Source organism: Neopelma chrysocephalum, unplaced genomic scaffold (assembly GCF_003984885.1).
Source record: "Neopelma chrysocephalum unplaced genomic scaffold, ASM398488v2 Primary Assembly neopelma1_97, whole genome shotgun sequence".
NCBI classification, from domain to species: Eukaryota; Metazoa; Chordata; class Aves; order Passeriformes; family Pipridae; genus Neopelma; species Neopelma chrysocephalum.
Genome location: NW_020897760.1, coordinates 778,047 through 794,642, shown reverse-complemented (window position 1 = coordinate 794,642; position 16,596 = coordinate 778,047). Strand labels below are relative to the sequence as shown.

At 42.6% G+C, this 16,596-nt stretch overlaps 1 protein-coding gene across 6 annotated transcripts in view; it reads right to left on the bottom strand.

The window, feature by feature from the left end:
• Positions 1-934: 934 nt before the first annotated feature.
• The window catches only part of PATJ (PATJ, crumbs cell polarity complex component), a 140,651-nt gene continuing 124,989 nt past the window's right edge, over positions 935-16,596 (bottom strand). For 3 of the 6 annotated variants that reach the window (XM_027694499.1, XM_027694497.1, XM_027694498.1), the window contains exons 38-44: positions 13,945-14,062; positions 12,222-12,262; positions 11,818-11,940; positions 10,612-10,716; positions 7,220-7,323; positions 5,393-5,516; positions 935-3,692 (exon numbers count right to left, since the gene is read on the bottom strand). In XM_027694499.1, coding sequence (XP_027550300.1) covers positions 3,546-3,692; positions 5,393-5,516; positions 7,220-7,323; positions 10,612-10,716; positions 11,818-11,940; positions 12,222-12,262; positions 13,945-14,062 — 762 coding nt within the window. In that variant the 3' untranslated portion in view covers positions 935-3,545. The remainder of the gene's footprint in view (positions 3,693-5,392; positions 5,517-7,219; positions 7,324-10,611; positions 10,717-11,817; positions 11,941-12,221; positions 12,263-13,944; positions 14,063-16,596) is intronic. The other 3 variants (XM_027694500.1, XM_027694502.1, XM_027694501.1) reach the window with 2 other exon arrangements.

Sequence of the window (16,596 nt, the reverse complement as noted above, 5' to 3'; positions counted from 1 at the left end):
AAGAAGTCTAAACATCAGCATAACTTGGTTATGAGTTGACCAAGAAGTGCAAGCAGCCCTAAGATGACTCCTGGTGATGTCAGTGATGTCCTTGATGGTGTCATTGTGAACTGCAGCTTCTCCAGGTGAGGAGGCTGATGCAGGAACTGTGAACAGCACCTGGGCCTTCTGAAAGTAAAGGCTCTGACAGCTGAGTCTGCAAACCAAAGCAGAAGAACCCTTAGAATGAGAGGAGACAGCCTCAAGTTGTGCCAGAGGAGGTTCAGATTGGATATCAGGGAAATTTTCTTCACAGAAAGGGTTGTCAAGGCTGCCCAGGGCAGTGGTGGAGTCCCTACCCCTGGAGGGATTTAAAAGCCATGTAGATGTGACACCCGGGGACACGGGTTAGTGGTGGACTTGGCAATACTGGGGGAACAGTTGGATTTAGAAAACTTTTCCAACCTAAATGACTCTGTGGTTCGACCTATCAATTAAAATGGTGTTTGAATGACACCTCTGAGGGGCCGCAAGATGCCTGTGGTACTGATGCTCCTCCTGTGAGCATTCTTTGTGTTGATTTTGATTCCTCCTGGCACAATTATGATCACGCAGCACCTTCATCTTCATCCCCCAGTTTTGCTGTCTCCACCATACCCTCAGTCTCCCACCTGAGCTGTTCTTGGTGTCCCTGTGATTAAAAACTAACCTACATGGGTGGCTGTAGATTCCTGACGGAGGACAGGTGTGCAGGGATAGCTCCACGTGAACATCTCAGTTGGGAACAATCCTCCTACCTGGCACCACTGTCTCCCATTGCTCTGACAGTGACCGCTGCTCCTGCTCCCTGAGAAAAGCAATCACAGCCCTACTTGGAACAGCAAAGAAAGACATTTCATGCAACAGCTCTTAACAATGATTAAATTAAAAAAAATAAATAATGTAAGTGCGCAACTACTTACGTAACCGAGCTTTATTTAGAATCTTTGAAGTCATAAAACGTCTCATTTTACTGATATACATAAACATACAATCAGGAAGTTTAATTGCTGTTTTCCATTACGCAGAAATAAAGTTTTAAACAAACCAGAACACCTCACCCCAGACAAGCGTAATGCAAATTTAATTATCTGACTTGGTCCTGTACATGGCGCACACGCTTCTCTGCATGGTCACTGGTTTATCAATTAGTTGCAAGATAACTTTTGGCAGTAATATATTCAACACACAAAGTGCAAATTACAAGAAGCAGAAAATGTTCTCTCTCCTTCTGAGCAACGAGAAGTGCAAAATATCTCAGCCCATAAATTCTATTATTTATGTATATGAACTGTATGTGCATCATGGGCTAATAAATAGCCCTCTAAAACTTCATTGATTAAATGTGGCAACATCCTAAAGTCAGAATGCAATGGCTATAAAAACACAGGACGGAGGAATCATTCCCTTTGGTTGATAAATTCCATACGCTTTCTGAGGATATCTCTTCACACCTCACCTTTACCTCCTGCATACCCTGGATACTTCTGCAACCAAAGGCAGTTTGTTAAAAATTCCCCCAATTTGCTACATCTGAAGATATTTCTGTGCATCTACAATCAAGATTCCACTAATACTTCACTTGGCAAATCATACAGGACAGTGGGAATCCATAGAAAACAAGAAGTCTCTTCCAGGCACTATTAAGGGAATACCCACCAATGGTTCCAGCAGGCTAAATGCACTTTGTGATTACCTAAAGTTATGGAAAACTTTCCAATGAAATAAGGAAAATCCTTTTCCATGACAGCTAATTGCAGCATCCCTGTCTCAGTGTAGTTCACCTCGCTTCAGGACCTGTCCTTGGATGTAAAATTGGGAAAAAACCACTAAAACACACAGAACAACTGTACCTTTAACACACCCCTGCATCACTCAGTTATTATAGTGCAGATTTTGATGCTTCTATCCATTTAATTCCTGGAATTTTTCGCACAAAATGAGCAGCCAATTCTGACCCCGCCTCCCCTATAATTTCTCCCAGCTACATCATAATTATAAATTATACCAAATAGTCCAAATCAGACTAGGCTGCTTCCTCCAAAACCCTCCTGCTCCTCTGGATGGGGAGATTAACCCACAATGCCTTGCACTGCCATGAATGTGCCTGCCAAATTCATTTGCTCAATCACTAAGGCCACGGTCATATAATCACTGCAGGAATAGCTGTGACACAGAATGAAGTTGCTAATTTTTGGATGAGCATTCCTGCATCCCACCTCCATATTGAGACTGGTCCAGAGCAGGACCAGCCTTGGGAAGGCTTCTGGGCTTCAGCACACTGAACCTGGCTTGGCTTAAACCCAAAATATAGCTGGGGGCTTTGACTGCGCTGTCCAGCTCGCTGGAGGGGGCTGAGGAACATCATCCTAAACTGCCGCAGCCGGCTTTGGGAGATCATCTCATCACTGCCTGGTGGTGCTTGGGATTATCCAAAGCCGAACTCCAGCAGTCCCAAGAGCAGAGCATCCTCTGTGATCCATGAAAGCCTCCTCCTGCTCTATCTGATCCTGGGAAGACCCTTGGAAATGTAAGTCAGTTTGCTGGTTTGGATGAACTTCATGGAGCCTTAAAAACAACATGTGGAGGCACTGCTCACCACCATTCCTGGAATTACAAGATCACATTCCCGAAGCAAACTTTTTGTCTTCATTGAAGTTTCAGGATGAACAATTATGCTGCGACTTGGCACGACAACAACTGCCTTTGTATGCGACATGCCTGGCATATATCAGCACATTTCTTCTTAAAAAATATAATTAGAATAGAATGAGCTACGCTGTTGTTGTTCATGCTGCCTAAATATCTGAAAAGGCTCAAACATTTTAAAAGCCTAAAAAAATAAATTTCCCTCTCCCCTCGTTTATTTTTCATGCTAAAGGCTGCAAATTGACACATCATAGTAATTACCTCTGACTAACTTCCACAGACCTACCCAAAGAGATAAACATGAGAAGTTCACATTTGACTATCAGACTTACTGTGCCGAGCACAAATAATTTCCCAGAGGAGAATTTGATATTTCATCATTTGGAACAGTGGTAATTTAATTACATTGCTAATGTTTTCTGGCATACTTGAAAGAACAATTAGCATAAGTAAATCATGAGTGAGATGACAAGTCACTCGGCATTTATTTCTGCTCATCAGATGAGATCAGTTGATGATCTAAATTCTCTTTTGTGTGTGAATTGATTCCAGGTTCAGCAGTTGCAACCGGGGTTCAGACTAGTGGGGATAAACTGATGCATTAAATAAAGTAAAACGGATATTGTTCTTTGAAGTTTCTTAATTAAACTTGTCCAGAGAAACCTCAAAAGCCACCAGAAGTCGGGGAGGGCGGGGAGAAAGGCTGATAAACGTGGAAGGCTAAATGAAGCTAGAGATTCACACTACCCTGCCTGGCAACGGGGGGAACACTGACTCATTTTTGCCAGGGTTTGCTTTACATCAGGGCTGAGCAGGGTTATTATAGCTCTACTGATGTTCTAAAATAATTGTATTTATCTCCATGAGTGCAGTGACACTCATGACAACACCGTTAATGTCACAGTTCCTTTCTGGCGCTTCAGAATGGCCACGGCCTGTTCGTGGGTGACGCCTTCCAGAGCCTCCCCGTTCACTGCCACGATCTGGTCTCCGCGTTTCAATCTGCCATCGTCCGCAGCTGCTCCCTGCAACGGCAAATTCAGGCGTCAGTGGCAGCACACGGAGCCCTCCCACCCCTTGGAGTGCTGGCTGGAATGAGGAGGGATGGAGCACTGGGAATCCCACCATGGCTGGGTGAAATGACTGTGCTGAGGGTTCCCTGTGAGGGCTTCAACTCATGGCTCACCCTGAGACCCAACCCTGGGGCAGAAAAGAATTGGCTCACCCCTGGAAAAAGGCAGTGCCAAGACTGGCTCTAGATTTTATGGTTATAGAGAGGCTTCTTAAAGCAGCATTTAAATGTACTCCACACTGAGAGCTGAGGAACAGGTTAAAAAGTGGGGAGGAGGAAGGACACAAAGCTCGTGCAGCAGAACAACTTGGCCACTACCCTCAACCCAGACAGAACTGGGCTCTGCTGAAGAAATGGCCTCAAGGTGTGCCATTTAGAGGTTTGGATTGGATATCAGCATAATTTTGTTCACCAAAAGGGTGTCAAGCACTGGAACAGACTGCCCAGGGAAGTGGTGGAGTTCCCATCCCTGGAGGGATTTAAAAGCTGTGTGGATGTGGCACTTGGGGACACGGTGGCCTTGGCTGTGCTAGGGGAGTGGTTGGACTCGATGGTCTTAGAGGGCTTTTCCAATGTAAACAATTCTATGATGCTCCTGAGAAGCTTCCACTGAGCTTTAGAAATGGTTGTTCTCCTTCAGAGGCCTGAGTGCAGCTCTTTAATCCAAATTCCAAGCCCTGCCTGCCTAGAGGTTGGCTCACAGTGTCTGCTTCTGCTCCAAGGCCCCACTGCAGTAAATTTAGCTTCCATTTAGGGTTTCTCAGCCATGCTCAGATCTAGAAACTTGTAACCCTAAGGATCAGTTAAGACACAATATCTTAATAATTGAAAATTGTAAAAAACCAAGATATTTGTGGTTTGAGCCCCAGAACAGCAGAAGCAGAAGACTTCTACTCCCCTTTCAGACAAAGTTTTCTCAATTATATCATCTACCCTGCCACAAGTGCTGACACAAATGACAGCAAGTAGTCACTGGACAAGCAACTGTGGGCGAAGAATACCTAATTCCCACTGTCTTCCCTTCCTCGTCCCCATTTCCACAACTCCCTTCACGTTGCCATACCTGATGTATCTTGCTGGCCCACACAGCTCATTTCTAGCAAAGGGATGGGTAGGAAAAGGGGCACTTCTCCCTCCTCTACTCTGGGGCTGGGTTGGGCTGTACTATGGGTCTTCCTCAGCCTTGGGGGCCAGAGCCTCTGAAGTACCTGGCAGGGACCCCCAATCCTCCCCAGACACTCAGGGTTGGGGTGAGAGATGGGTTTAATTCTGGTTTTTCAGCTGAAACTCATCCGCCAAGATACAGCATCTCTGCAACTGCCTCCCTCCTGCACAATGGCAAAAATAATACCTCCATACCTCTTGGAAGGCTTTTTGAGATTTACAGATAGAAAACTGTCTTATAAATATTTTAATGTACAAAAAACAAGTTTCTCAAGTACACAGAGCAATTTTGCTGAGATAAAGTATCTTGTTTCAGCCATCAGGAATATGAAATATAAACTGAGAAGCCAGTTGTGAGTTCTGGGTCCACTAACTCACATCAATGTACTCAGACAGTACATTTTGCTTTCTACTACATAATATATTACCCAAGCCAAATCTTAGGTTTGTTTTTAAAGATGATACAGAGAAAACAAAAATAAAAGATACCTTGGCAAATATAGTCTTGACATAAATGGGCAGGTCTCCATGGGGACTTCCATACCCCCCTACAATACTAAATCCCAGTCCATCAGAGCCTTTCTCCAAAGTAATAATCTTAGGCTGATGTGCTCTGAAAACACAATAAATATCACTTAGAACAGCAATCTCTGTCTCTGGGGACTTTAAGCAGAAGGAACACTTACAGAGACATTCATCTATCATGAACTTTTTCACACAGTCACAAACCATGACCCCTGCACTGAAACACTCCTGCACAGCTCAGAGTTGAAACACTGCTCTGTGTGCCTCAGCTCTTCACTTGGAAAATGCTTATTTTTAATAAGAGCTCACCAAAAGCACTTATCTCTGAGGCAGAAGTGAGACTCCCTTGATCTACAGTCGCTGCGTATAATAGAGAGATTGCTTTCTTTTCTGTCATCTTTACTCTGTCTAAGTGGAAACTGCAAGAGGAAAGAGTCTAACAGGATGCAGCCAAGATCACTCCTGTTTATAGTGCCAGCTCTACCCAGGCTCTTTGGGCTGTTTCCTAACAGCCTATATTTGACCTACATCCCCTGTCCTTGTGAACTTTTCAGGGAGTTTCATGGCCTATGTTGAGCAAAGGAAGCTTTTTTTGGTGGAATTTAGACCATTCATATGAATAGATCCATCTCAAATTTGAAATTAGTAAGTTCTTCATGTGTAGAAAGAATTATTGTTGACTAAAAGTGGTCAGGCATTGGAACATGTTGCCCAGGGCAGTGGTGGAGTCCCCATTCCTGGAGGGATTTAAAAGCCCTGTGGATGTGGCACTTGGGGACATGGGTTAGTGGTGGCCTTGGCTGTGCTGGGGAATGGTTGGACTCAATGATCTCAAAGGGCTTTTCCAACCTAAGTGATTCTAATTCTGTGAAAGCTGTTTGGCATCTTCCACTCATCTAAAGGTGGGGCCCAATCTGACTACTATCTAGGCATTTGTTAGGACTAAATACATACAACTACCTAATTCTGCTTCATATTTTCACATCCAAATTTCCTTACTGTTTTGATATATAAAAAGAATACAAATCCTTTTGTGAAGCAAGCAATTCTCCTTTGAGAGCAGCAATAAAAACAGTATCTCACACTGTAAGACTAGAGAATGCAGCCTAAATAGCTTAACTTTTATACTCAAACCCCCTGAGGTAGGGCAGCAACTCGCATCTCAGCTTCTTAAAATAAATAGACTGAATCAAAGAATGAAAATGCAGAACATAATGAAGCTGATGAACTGAAATGAAGATCAAATGAATTTCAAAATGATAACTACAAGGTGCCCTAAAAAGCACATGATGGAGAATGATGCATGGGAGGGCTGGATCTCTAACTTCCATCACCACACACAAGTGTTACAAGTAGAAATTGTTTTAATCAGATTTTTTTGAGTTGTAAAGCTAAAAAAATTCAAAAGACAAAGAAATTTCTGGGACATATTTTGAAAGGCTTTTTTAACACATCTTTTCTCAGTGTGCCAATAACAAATTATTTCAAATTGCTATGATCTTAACTCCTTCCAGACAAGGAAACCAACAGACAAGGGCAGAACTACTATGTCAGCATAACATTGGAAAAGGAAGGAGACACTTTTTCCCTTGACATGTTGTGCTTATTTACTCAAGCAGATTCTGTCAGCAGGTGAAGACAGACACGAGCCCATGTGGAGAAGGTCATGGTTTTCATTTTAAAGGTGATGGAAAATTAGAGAGAGAAGCAATGGGAGAGACCTCCTGCACCATTCCAGGCTGTTCCCTTGCATGAAATCCACTTCAGTTCTGCAGAGGAGTATGGACTTACTCGGGATCTTCGGAAGGATGCTCCAAGGATGAGTTCAGGGTGCACCCTGCAGACATGCTCTCCAGCTGGGTGGCAATGGCACTGATGTTGGTGTCAGCCACAACCTGAGCAGGAGGATCAAGGAAATACAATGTAAATTCACTTAGCACCAAAACCATTTTGGCTAATTATGCAGAAAATAGCTGATACATTCCGAAAATCAACTGCTGACTTTTCTGCAAGCAAATTTTAAATACAAGTCCTACTGTCTTAAATCTACTAATTCCATACTTTCAAATTATAGCAGCCACCTTTCTGAGGGTTAATGTAAACTTCGCTGGGAAGCTTCTTCTTGCCTTCACATGACCATCACTTGGGTGCTGAGCAGAGGGAACAGCCCTTTCAGATAATCCAGACAAAGAGGTTACTTTGTCAAGGAAATAGAGTCAACACAAAGGGTCCAGGATTGGGCTTGAAAGTAAAGGTCTCCCACGGAGACCACCATAACCTTTAACAAAATACTGAGATCCAAGGGCTATTGGATAAAGGCCCTGAAATATCTCAGATGGTTTGTTCACTGAGTAGGGAACAAATTCATCCTTGGTTTCAATTGTTTTCTGCAATTTTTAGCATGAACTTAACAAACTAGATTGTTAAACCTCCCAATTCTGGTTCCTCTATTATTCTGAAACCATGATGAATGATGCTCTTAGGGTTGGAGCACCTTTCTATGGAGACAGACTAGGAGAGCTGGGGGTGTCCAGCCTGGAGAAGAGAAGGGTCCAGGGAGACCTTAGAGCTCCTTCCAGTGCCCAAAGGGGCTCCAACAGAGCTGGAAAGGGACTTTGGACAAGGAAACGGAGTAACAGGACAAGGTGAAGTGGCTTCCCACAGGGCAGGATTAGATGGGATATTGGGAAGAAATTCTTCCCCATGAGGGTGGTGAGGCACTGGCACTTACCTTGCATTGATGCTAATTTTTTAGTCTTGTCTTTTTTTCTGGAAAAATTTTAAAGAGACCACCATGAAGTGGTTTGGATTTGAAGTATCTACAGTTGAAAGGACATCAATTTCCAACAACTACATGCTGTGGTTATCTCCTAACTCCATCTCCCTCTGAAAAGATATTCTTCTCTGCTTGACACTTACTGTTTCAGCTCAGAGACATTGAAAAACAGTCAGGAAGTATATTTCCAATATTTCCTCTAGCTAGCTATGGCCTTATTTTATCAAAATGAAAAGGTACTTTTTCCGCTAGTTGCTGTGAACATGGCTTAAGGAAAATATACCTTTTCAAAGTAAAAAAATCTATTCTATAAATCCCCCATTTTAAACGAATGCTCGCAATTCTTCCATAACAATATTCCCCTCTTTTGAATGACTTGGAGCCAAGAGGGTGACAGAGCCAAGAGGTTCTCATGCAAATTTTGCATCCCAGGACCCAGGTTCCAGGATACCCTAAATGAAGCGGTCCAGCAGACAAGAGCTGCACCTAGCTCAGCCACCAAAGACACCATTAAGGTTTCTTCCTGTGGCATTAGGGTAAGGAATGCCAGCCAGGATTTGTCATGTTTTGTTGTTCAATAAAACGTGGGCAAAATAAATCTATATTCAAAAATCTTCGGCTGGCAGTAAGAACGTATCAGAGTTCAACAACCTTGTAAAAAAGCTTCCCCTTATCTCATTACTACACCTGCAGAAAAGAAATTAAATTAAACCAAAGCATCAAAACAGCCGAAAGGGATGATTGTTCCCCTGAGACCTTAATCTCCCATTTGCAAACAGCATTTGCAAACTCCTTTACCATCCTTCCCAGGACGTTCCCATAATAAGCCTTTCCACACCACTGAACGCAATTATCTGACCTTTCAAAGCAGTTTGCCATGAAGTGGTCTAACCTGATAATAAACAGAATTACTTAATGACACATCAGTCATGATTATCACAATGATAGGATTATTCCATTTAGATTGTTTTAATAAAAAAGAGCAATTTGGTGATTGAGAAGTACCTGTGGTTAGTGTGTGAGGCAACCGCATCACCACACTATGGCAGGGCCTCAACACTACTCCCAGTATTAAAATACAACATCCCACCTTCATAGAAGAGATTTTTAATGAAGGAAAATAGACTCGACTCTATCAGAATAAACCTGTATCATCTGTAAAGACTATTGGGCTCATTTTAAGCCAGAGAGCAAAAATGCAGAAGAAAAACAGTCAACTAAAAAACCAAGACATTTCTAGAAGAACCTCTTTGTTTATGTGTGTGCTCCATCAGGAATATTTTTAAATCCTTGATGAGGTGCAGTATGCTGTATTACAGCTTTCAAGATGAGCAATTTTGGGTTCTGCAACAAGCTTTCATTTTCTATTCAGGGAATACTGTTGACATGAAAAGTGAAATTACTCAACGTTAGTAACAATATGATAACTATAATTTAACAGAGAATCCTCAGCTGGGGCATATCTGTGTGTTTCCTTTGACTTCAATGGAACTACAAAAATACACCATCTGCTCTGGAACTGGCTCATCACTTACTGGGTCAGCAGTTCATGGACAGACAAAACAAAGAATAAGCAAGTCTAAAACTGAGTTTATTATCATTTAATTTCCCTTCCCCCCCTTTTTTCTTTTTTTTTATCCCCTATTTGTGTTGTAATGCAAGCAAGAAGCTTGCAAAAATCCCTCAGGATGTGTTCCAATCCAAAATGCTGTGATGATAAAGAGAATTAGAGTAGATTTTAGCAGCGTCTTCAGCTTGTTTTCCAATTGTTACAATAATTCTGAAAACGAGGAGAATTTTGAATTCTATCTGGCAAGTATTTTTCCCATTTCCTTGTGTAAACATAAAAATAAACTGTGCATGAATATCCTGGCAGACAACAATTAGAACCACTGTGGCAGAAGAAACATAGCAGTGACAGCACTGTTTTCTCTCTCAAGCGTTTTTATTTGTTACCTGTAGAATATTCAATTCTAGGCAGCACTGCCTTAATGATGATGCTATAATTTTTCTCGAATTTCTTTCAAGAACATGGAAACCATCACTGTGGGCAGTTGGGTCCCAGTATTGTTACATCATGCACACACACACACAGAATTTCTTGTTCCTAGTTAACTTCAAATTAAAAAAAACCCCACAACTTGGAAGCTTGTTGATTTATCATGTGTAGCAACAAGTTATTTTGTTCTCTTTGTTATGCTTTATATAATCATGCTCACAGCCTGCATGAATGGCAATAAAGAATTTTTGAATGGAAATGATTTCTTGCTTTCATTCTGTGTAATTCCCATCAGCAATCACCCTGCAATTCTGTGATGCCTTGTGCCAGTGATGCTCAGGGTTTTTTTTACTCCTCAATGCCATTTATCTACCCTGATGCAGCTGCATGTTCAATTTATCACCATACCTGCAGGATAATGCTCCCATAAGCATTCTTTAGTAGATTAACAGCATCTGCATGAGACAGCCCATCCAAAGGTTGCCCATTAATACTGACAATCCGATCTCCAACCTAAAAGTACAACAGTAATGGAAAATTACTACCATTAGGGAAAATTAAAATTAAGAATGCTTAAAACTGCTTGTGAACTTGGCACTACACAGTCACACTTCTCTTTTGCAGGATCCCTTTTGTGAGGATTCTGCACTGCTAGTGATCATTTCCCATTCTTCAGAGCAAGAACAATAAGGATTTTTTAAAACTAACAATATGATCAGAGAAACAAAGATGAATTGTATTTTACTCTTTCCATTTGCAAGCAGAGAAAGGGAGATTTTCACTGCTGTCCTCCCATCCAGAAAGGATTCATTTGTGTTTGAATATGCAGACAAGTTCATATTCTTCCAGACTGTGTAAGCACTTGCTGAATGTTGTATAGAAAAGTAGGAACTTCTGATGTTAATCTAATTAACCTGATGATTTCTTCTTTTTAGACATAAAAATGATCTTGACCCTGGTACTTAGTGCTATTGTTTAATTCTACTGGAGACACAGCATGAATGTAGCAGCATGTCCTAATGAATCTCATGGGCCAAAATAGATGGATCTGCATAATAAGTTCTTTTCAATACTTTTGATTCCTCGAAACTCACTCATAAACTGAAAGTCTTCACCACAGTCATCCCTGGAAACCCACATATGCTGTGTGCCTTATTTTGGTGTTTCTTTCTAAGGGTCTTAAGATCAAAAAAATAATTTCTGCTCTGATTTCTACCTGGTTTGAGCTCTAAATGATGCCCAGTCTGGAGTTCCCAAAATCCTTGTGGGTTTCCAGAGAGCCTGTTGCTGCCCTTCCTAGGTCTGGATGAACATATACCTTCCGAGACCACTGCAAATGCATTTAAGTTCTTTCTCTTAACATCGCTTTTTCAATATAGGCAACAATTGCCATTATCCCAAGACACAGTTTAATTAAAATGGCAAGAGAAGGGCAGATTTGGTTTTGTGGTTATTTTTGTTTTGATTTTATATAAAAAGCATATACATATATATATATATATGACAGAGTAGTCTATGAGACATTATGAAAGTGATAGCATATACAGCTGTGCTTGAGGCTCTGTGGGACACATGGCAGATGAAACAGGAAATATTGAGGACCTCTCTACTCACTCTGAGTCTTTGGGTCCGTGCGGCCACACCGCTGGCTTGAATCATAGCGATGAAAATGGGAATATCTCCCAATGGACTTCCCTTCCCTCCTGCTATGCTGATACCAAGTGCATCATTTGGACCCTGAAACAAAGCAAAACAGAACATTTTTAACTGGGGCAACTCGTGGGGGTCAGTGTTCAAGGTATGGCAATAACTGAGTCATTTGATTTGTGGAACAGGGAGAAAACAGATTTGACAGACACACATATCCTCACACATGCAGGTCCCAAAACACAGGCACACATCCAACATCTGCCTGCAGACACAAATAATGCAATTTGACTTGTGAGAAATGCTACAAAAATGAACAACTTCAGTGAAAGGCGTCAGCTTTATGAATTGATAGAAAATAGCTCACTGACCCTTGTTATCTCCACAGTCCTTGGGCCCATATCGGCTCCTACTAATAAAGAAACAAACAATTAGCTTCTGTAATTAAGAGATAATATAATTAAGAGATAACACTGTCAGGTGACAACAGTCCCTTGCTGCCCAGGCAGAGTTATCACCAAGCAGGCGTGGAGCCTTCCTGTGCCAAACCAGGCAATGCTGAGGAGGAAGAGGAGGAGGAGGAAGGATGAATACGGGTATAATCCCTCCAGCTGATGGATGTCACTGTGACACCCATTGTAACCCAGCCACAATCTGTGGAACAGCAGCACTCTGCCAGGCTGCAGAAGGGCCCCATTGTGCCTTCACTCAATTAAAGATTGGCTTATTATTCCTAAATCACAGTGTTCCTGTAAAAAGGGCACACGGCTGCTCTGAGACTGGTGTGGTTCCATTGATTTTCTCTTCCAGTTTTGTGCTGTATTGGTAAATAATAGACAGGCAGGAAGTCTGGCTGGTGTATATCCAGTCATAGGGCTTTCAAAAGTACTCAAAATATTAGAAAAGGGTAAGGAGAAGGGGAAGGAAAATGGGAAAGGAAAAGGGGAAGGAAACGGCGAAAGGAGAAAGAAAAAGGGAGAAGGGAAAGGGGAGAGGAAAAGGGGAAAGAAAAAGGGGGGAAAAAGGGGAAGGAAAAGGGAAAAGGGAAAAGGAAAAAGGAAAAGGGGAAGAGAATAAGGAAAAGGGAGAAGGGAAGGGAAAAGGAAAAGAGGAAAGAAGGGGGAAAGGGGAAAGGGGAGAAGGGAAATGGAAAAGAGAAGGGAGAAGGGGAAAGGGGGGAGGAGAAAGAAAGGAAAGGAAAAAACCTTCAGGGGCATCGTTTAAACCAGGACTAAACAGCTCAACAAGCTGATCAGGTCCTGGGCTCTGCTACACTAACCCCTACTTGTATCAACTTTAATTAAACTATTTCAAGCACCTTTCAGAAGGCAGGCAGAATTAGTCTCTTCCAAAATTCAATGATTTTTTACTACCCCATATATCAGCATTCCTCATGGCCATGCAGGTGCCCCTGCTGTGGGTGCAGAAGGCAGGACTGCCAAGGTTTGTGGCAGTGGGAAGCCCAGCCCTGGGGCCCCGAATCAGGGCATGAGGACATGCCCTCTCAGTGCTGCAGGGCCTTTTCAAACAGCACAAGGAAGGCTGCCTAAAAGCCACCAGCCTCCTCCAGTGCATGCAAAGTGTCAGAAGAAATGTCTTCTACTCCTGCTCACAGTCAGACATGAGCAAAGATTCCCAACTCCTGGAGCAGGCTCTCCACAAGCTACTGCCGGTCGTAGATTTAACACTTGTTAAATCTGCAAACTGCAAACTGGACATTGTGACTTTCTCATAACAAAACACCCCTTCATACACTCAAGAGCAACAAAGGTATAAATGAAGTGGTGGCAGCTTTATTCCCTGAGAAAACTGTTTCTAATGCGAGAACCGTGCCTGTGCTAAGCCTCTGACAAGGGCGTCGGGGAATAGCAGGGCACAGGAACTCTGCACTTAAAATAGAGGAGCTATTACTCCTCTAGTAGACATCAAAATAATGTCATCTGCTGGAAAGTGTTTGGGTCTTAAAACATCAGTGAGATGTCTTCTGGGAGGCTGAGCAGGAAAACCAGGTTCAAGTATTTAGCTTTGCTTTTAAAGCAGCCCAAATATAAAGCAAATAACACGCAGCTATTCTGACAGCTGCCCAGATTATACCTGAGTTTCTCTGAGACACATCTGCTGAAGATCTTTTTGTGCTGACAAAATTCTGTAAGGTGGAGAGGACTGGAGCAAGAGCGGGGTGGAAGTGGCTGTGGACACTCTGTTGGCTCGCCTGAAGTTAAAAATAAATAAAAACCTCTGAGTCAAACCCAAATGTTAACTTTAAACCAGATCTTGCAACATACAGGCACAGCTGTGCTCTGTGCCAACCAGACTGGAAATACCACATTGGCCACGCAAGTGCAAACCCCTTTGGTACGGGAAACCTACCAAAATCTCCCCATAGTGGTTGAGTCACCATCTCTGGGGTGATTTAAAAGATGTGCAGATGTGGTGCTTGGGGACATGGGTTAGTGGTGGCCTTGGCTGTGCTGGAGGAATGGTTGGACTCAGTGATCTTAAGGGTCTTTTTCAACCTACAGGATTCTATGGTGCTTCACTCCCTTACATGCACACCTAATGCCTGTGTTGCTCAGGTCAGCTCTAGAGTGCTTGTTCCCCTCCTTTCTCTTTTTCTCAGTGTGTCTCTGAACCTAAGGAGAAGGGGAGATGATGGGCATCTTCCATGTGATTCACCTGCATGCATGAGGCACCCAGGAGACGCCAAACAGCTCCTCTCTCACACAAGGTGGGGATAAGACCAACACCCACTTTGTAACATGGCAGAAATCTACAGGCTTTGTTATTTAGTCGAATATACTGTAATTGCCCCTGCTCCTTTCATTTGTCCAAGAAACTACTCTCATTTCCAGAAGAACATGCCAGGTTACAAAGGGAGAACCTCCAAAGAGAGCTGCTTTCTCATGTTACCCTTTCTTGGCCATCTATTTCCAGCCCTCCTTTTCCCTCTCTTCTTATCTGGCTTTATCTTTAGACTCTGCCCCTTGAGAAAACATAATTATCAATTTAGGAAGTGCATCTGAACTACAGGTTTCACTGAAGACCAGACCTTTCCAGTCGTGCTGCCTTGTACAAAACAAAAGATCTGGTCTGTCCTTCTCCACCCACAGTACAGTTTTCTCCCCCTAAACGCATTAGTCGGTGAATCAAAAGCTCTGGCAGCACTTCTCCCCACTGACCAGTGTGCAGCTGTCAGTGACAAACACCAGGCAGAGCACAATTTCCACCTCGGGTTGCCAGTTTATGGCCCAGTTAACATCATTTGCAACGCGCGTGAAAGAAATCACTGTCCTGCACCACAAGGCTTCTATTTCTCCTGTTAAAGGTATGCGGTGGACCAAGAAAAAAGCCAAGTGAGGACAAAAGTTCTGGATGCTCTTGGTCAGCAGCTTCCAAAACAGTGCTCGCAGTTGTGCAAATCATTCAAGCTGATTTGCTGCATCATCTGCCAAGATTTTTATAACTCTTGGAAGGGTTTTGCTGAGAAACATCTATGCAGTTTTGAAAATCACCAAGTCACTTTGGAGCAGTGAGATGAAGGCTCTCAAATGACTCTGCACCAAGAAGATTAAGTTTTCTTGTATCGAAAGAAATACAGGAATTACCAGGTTCCTGCAAAAGCTTCTTATGCTACAAAAAAGGGGGATGACGTCATTTGATCTGATTTTTTTTACCTAAACCCTTGTTAGATATTATGGCATTCTGCTTCCCTTTCACCTATGAGCTTTAATAGGTGGATAATTTTTAGCTGTCACTTTTCGATTACTTTGCTCTTACTTAGGCTTCATGCTGATACAACGGTCAAAAAACAGTAATACTCGACTGCTGTCTTCACTTAATGCAATCAGTGTAATTTGCCTCTGTTCCTTCATTTCTTCTTGCCTGCTGCATGCAGTGCAGATGTTTCTCCAATGCTATTTAGTCATAACTTTTAAAGCTGGGCTTAGCCCAGCTGTTACCACATGGCTTTAGCCCCTCCTGGTACCTCAACCCCCAGACAGCCGCCTGGATCAGCGCTGGCCTTTAGGAAGTGAAGAAATCATGGCCATACAATGATGATTTTGGCACCTTTTTGGGTTGTTCATGGACAAGCCTTTTACTGACCTCCTTAAAAGCACTCCTGCTTTAACTTACATCCCCTCTAAGCCTCCTATGGCTCCTCCTTGTTTCCAAAAACAAGCCCTTCTTTCAAAAGTTGTGGATCTCCTCAATGTGCTGCTCCCCTCAGGGCAGAGATGAGCCAAAATCCTCCACAGCAATCACTCTGCTGTGATCCACAGCGTGCCTCTCTCAGAGACATTCGCAACTTAAATATAATGGCAAAACAGTTGGTCTTTGGAAGGAAAATCCATTAAAAAGTTTTTTAAGTCCTTCTGCCTTGTTTCTCTCCCTTGCAACACTTCAGCTTTAATACCAGCATATTGGTGTCTGAGAGGACTCGGGGGCACAGGGAGAGGGGAAAAGCCCTGCTCTGATTGAAAAATGAATTGTTGTCCTCGCTTCAGGTAAAAAGCAAGTGAAGCAGGAAATTGCTCTGTGTTTTCTTTGAGAGGAAAGCAGCTCTCATGTGGTTCTGCCCTAAGATAGGCAAAGATACAGTTTGGTTTCATTAATTCATTTTGATTGACAAAACAGCTGCAGAAAATACATTCAAGAAGCTTTCACAAGTCTAAAAAAAATTTCTGGGCATCATTATTTGAGAAAGATATTACAGATTTTTGGTGTGTCTTGGGAAGACACTCCTTA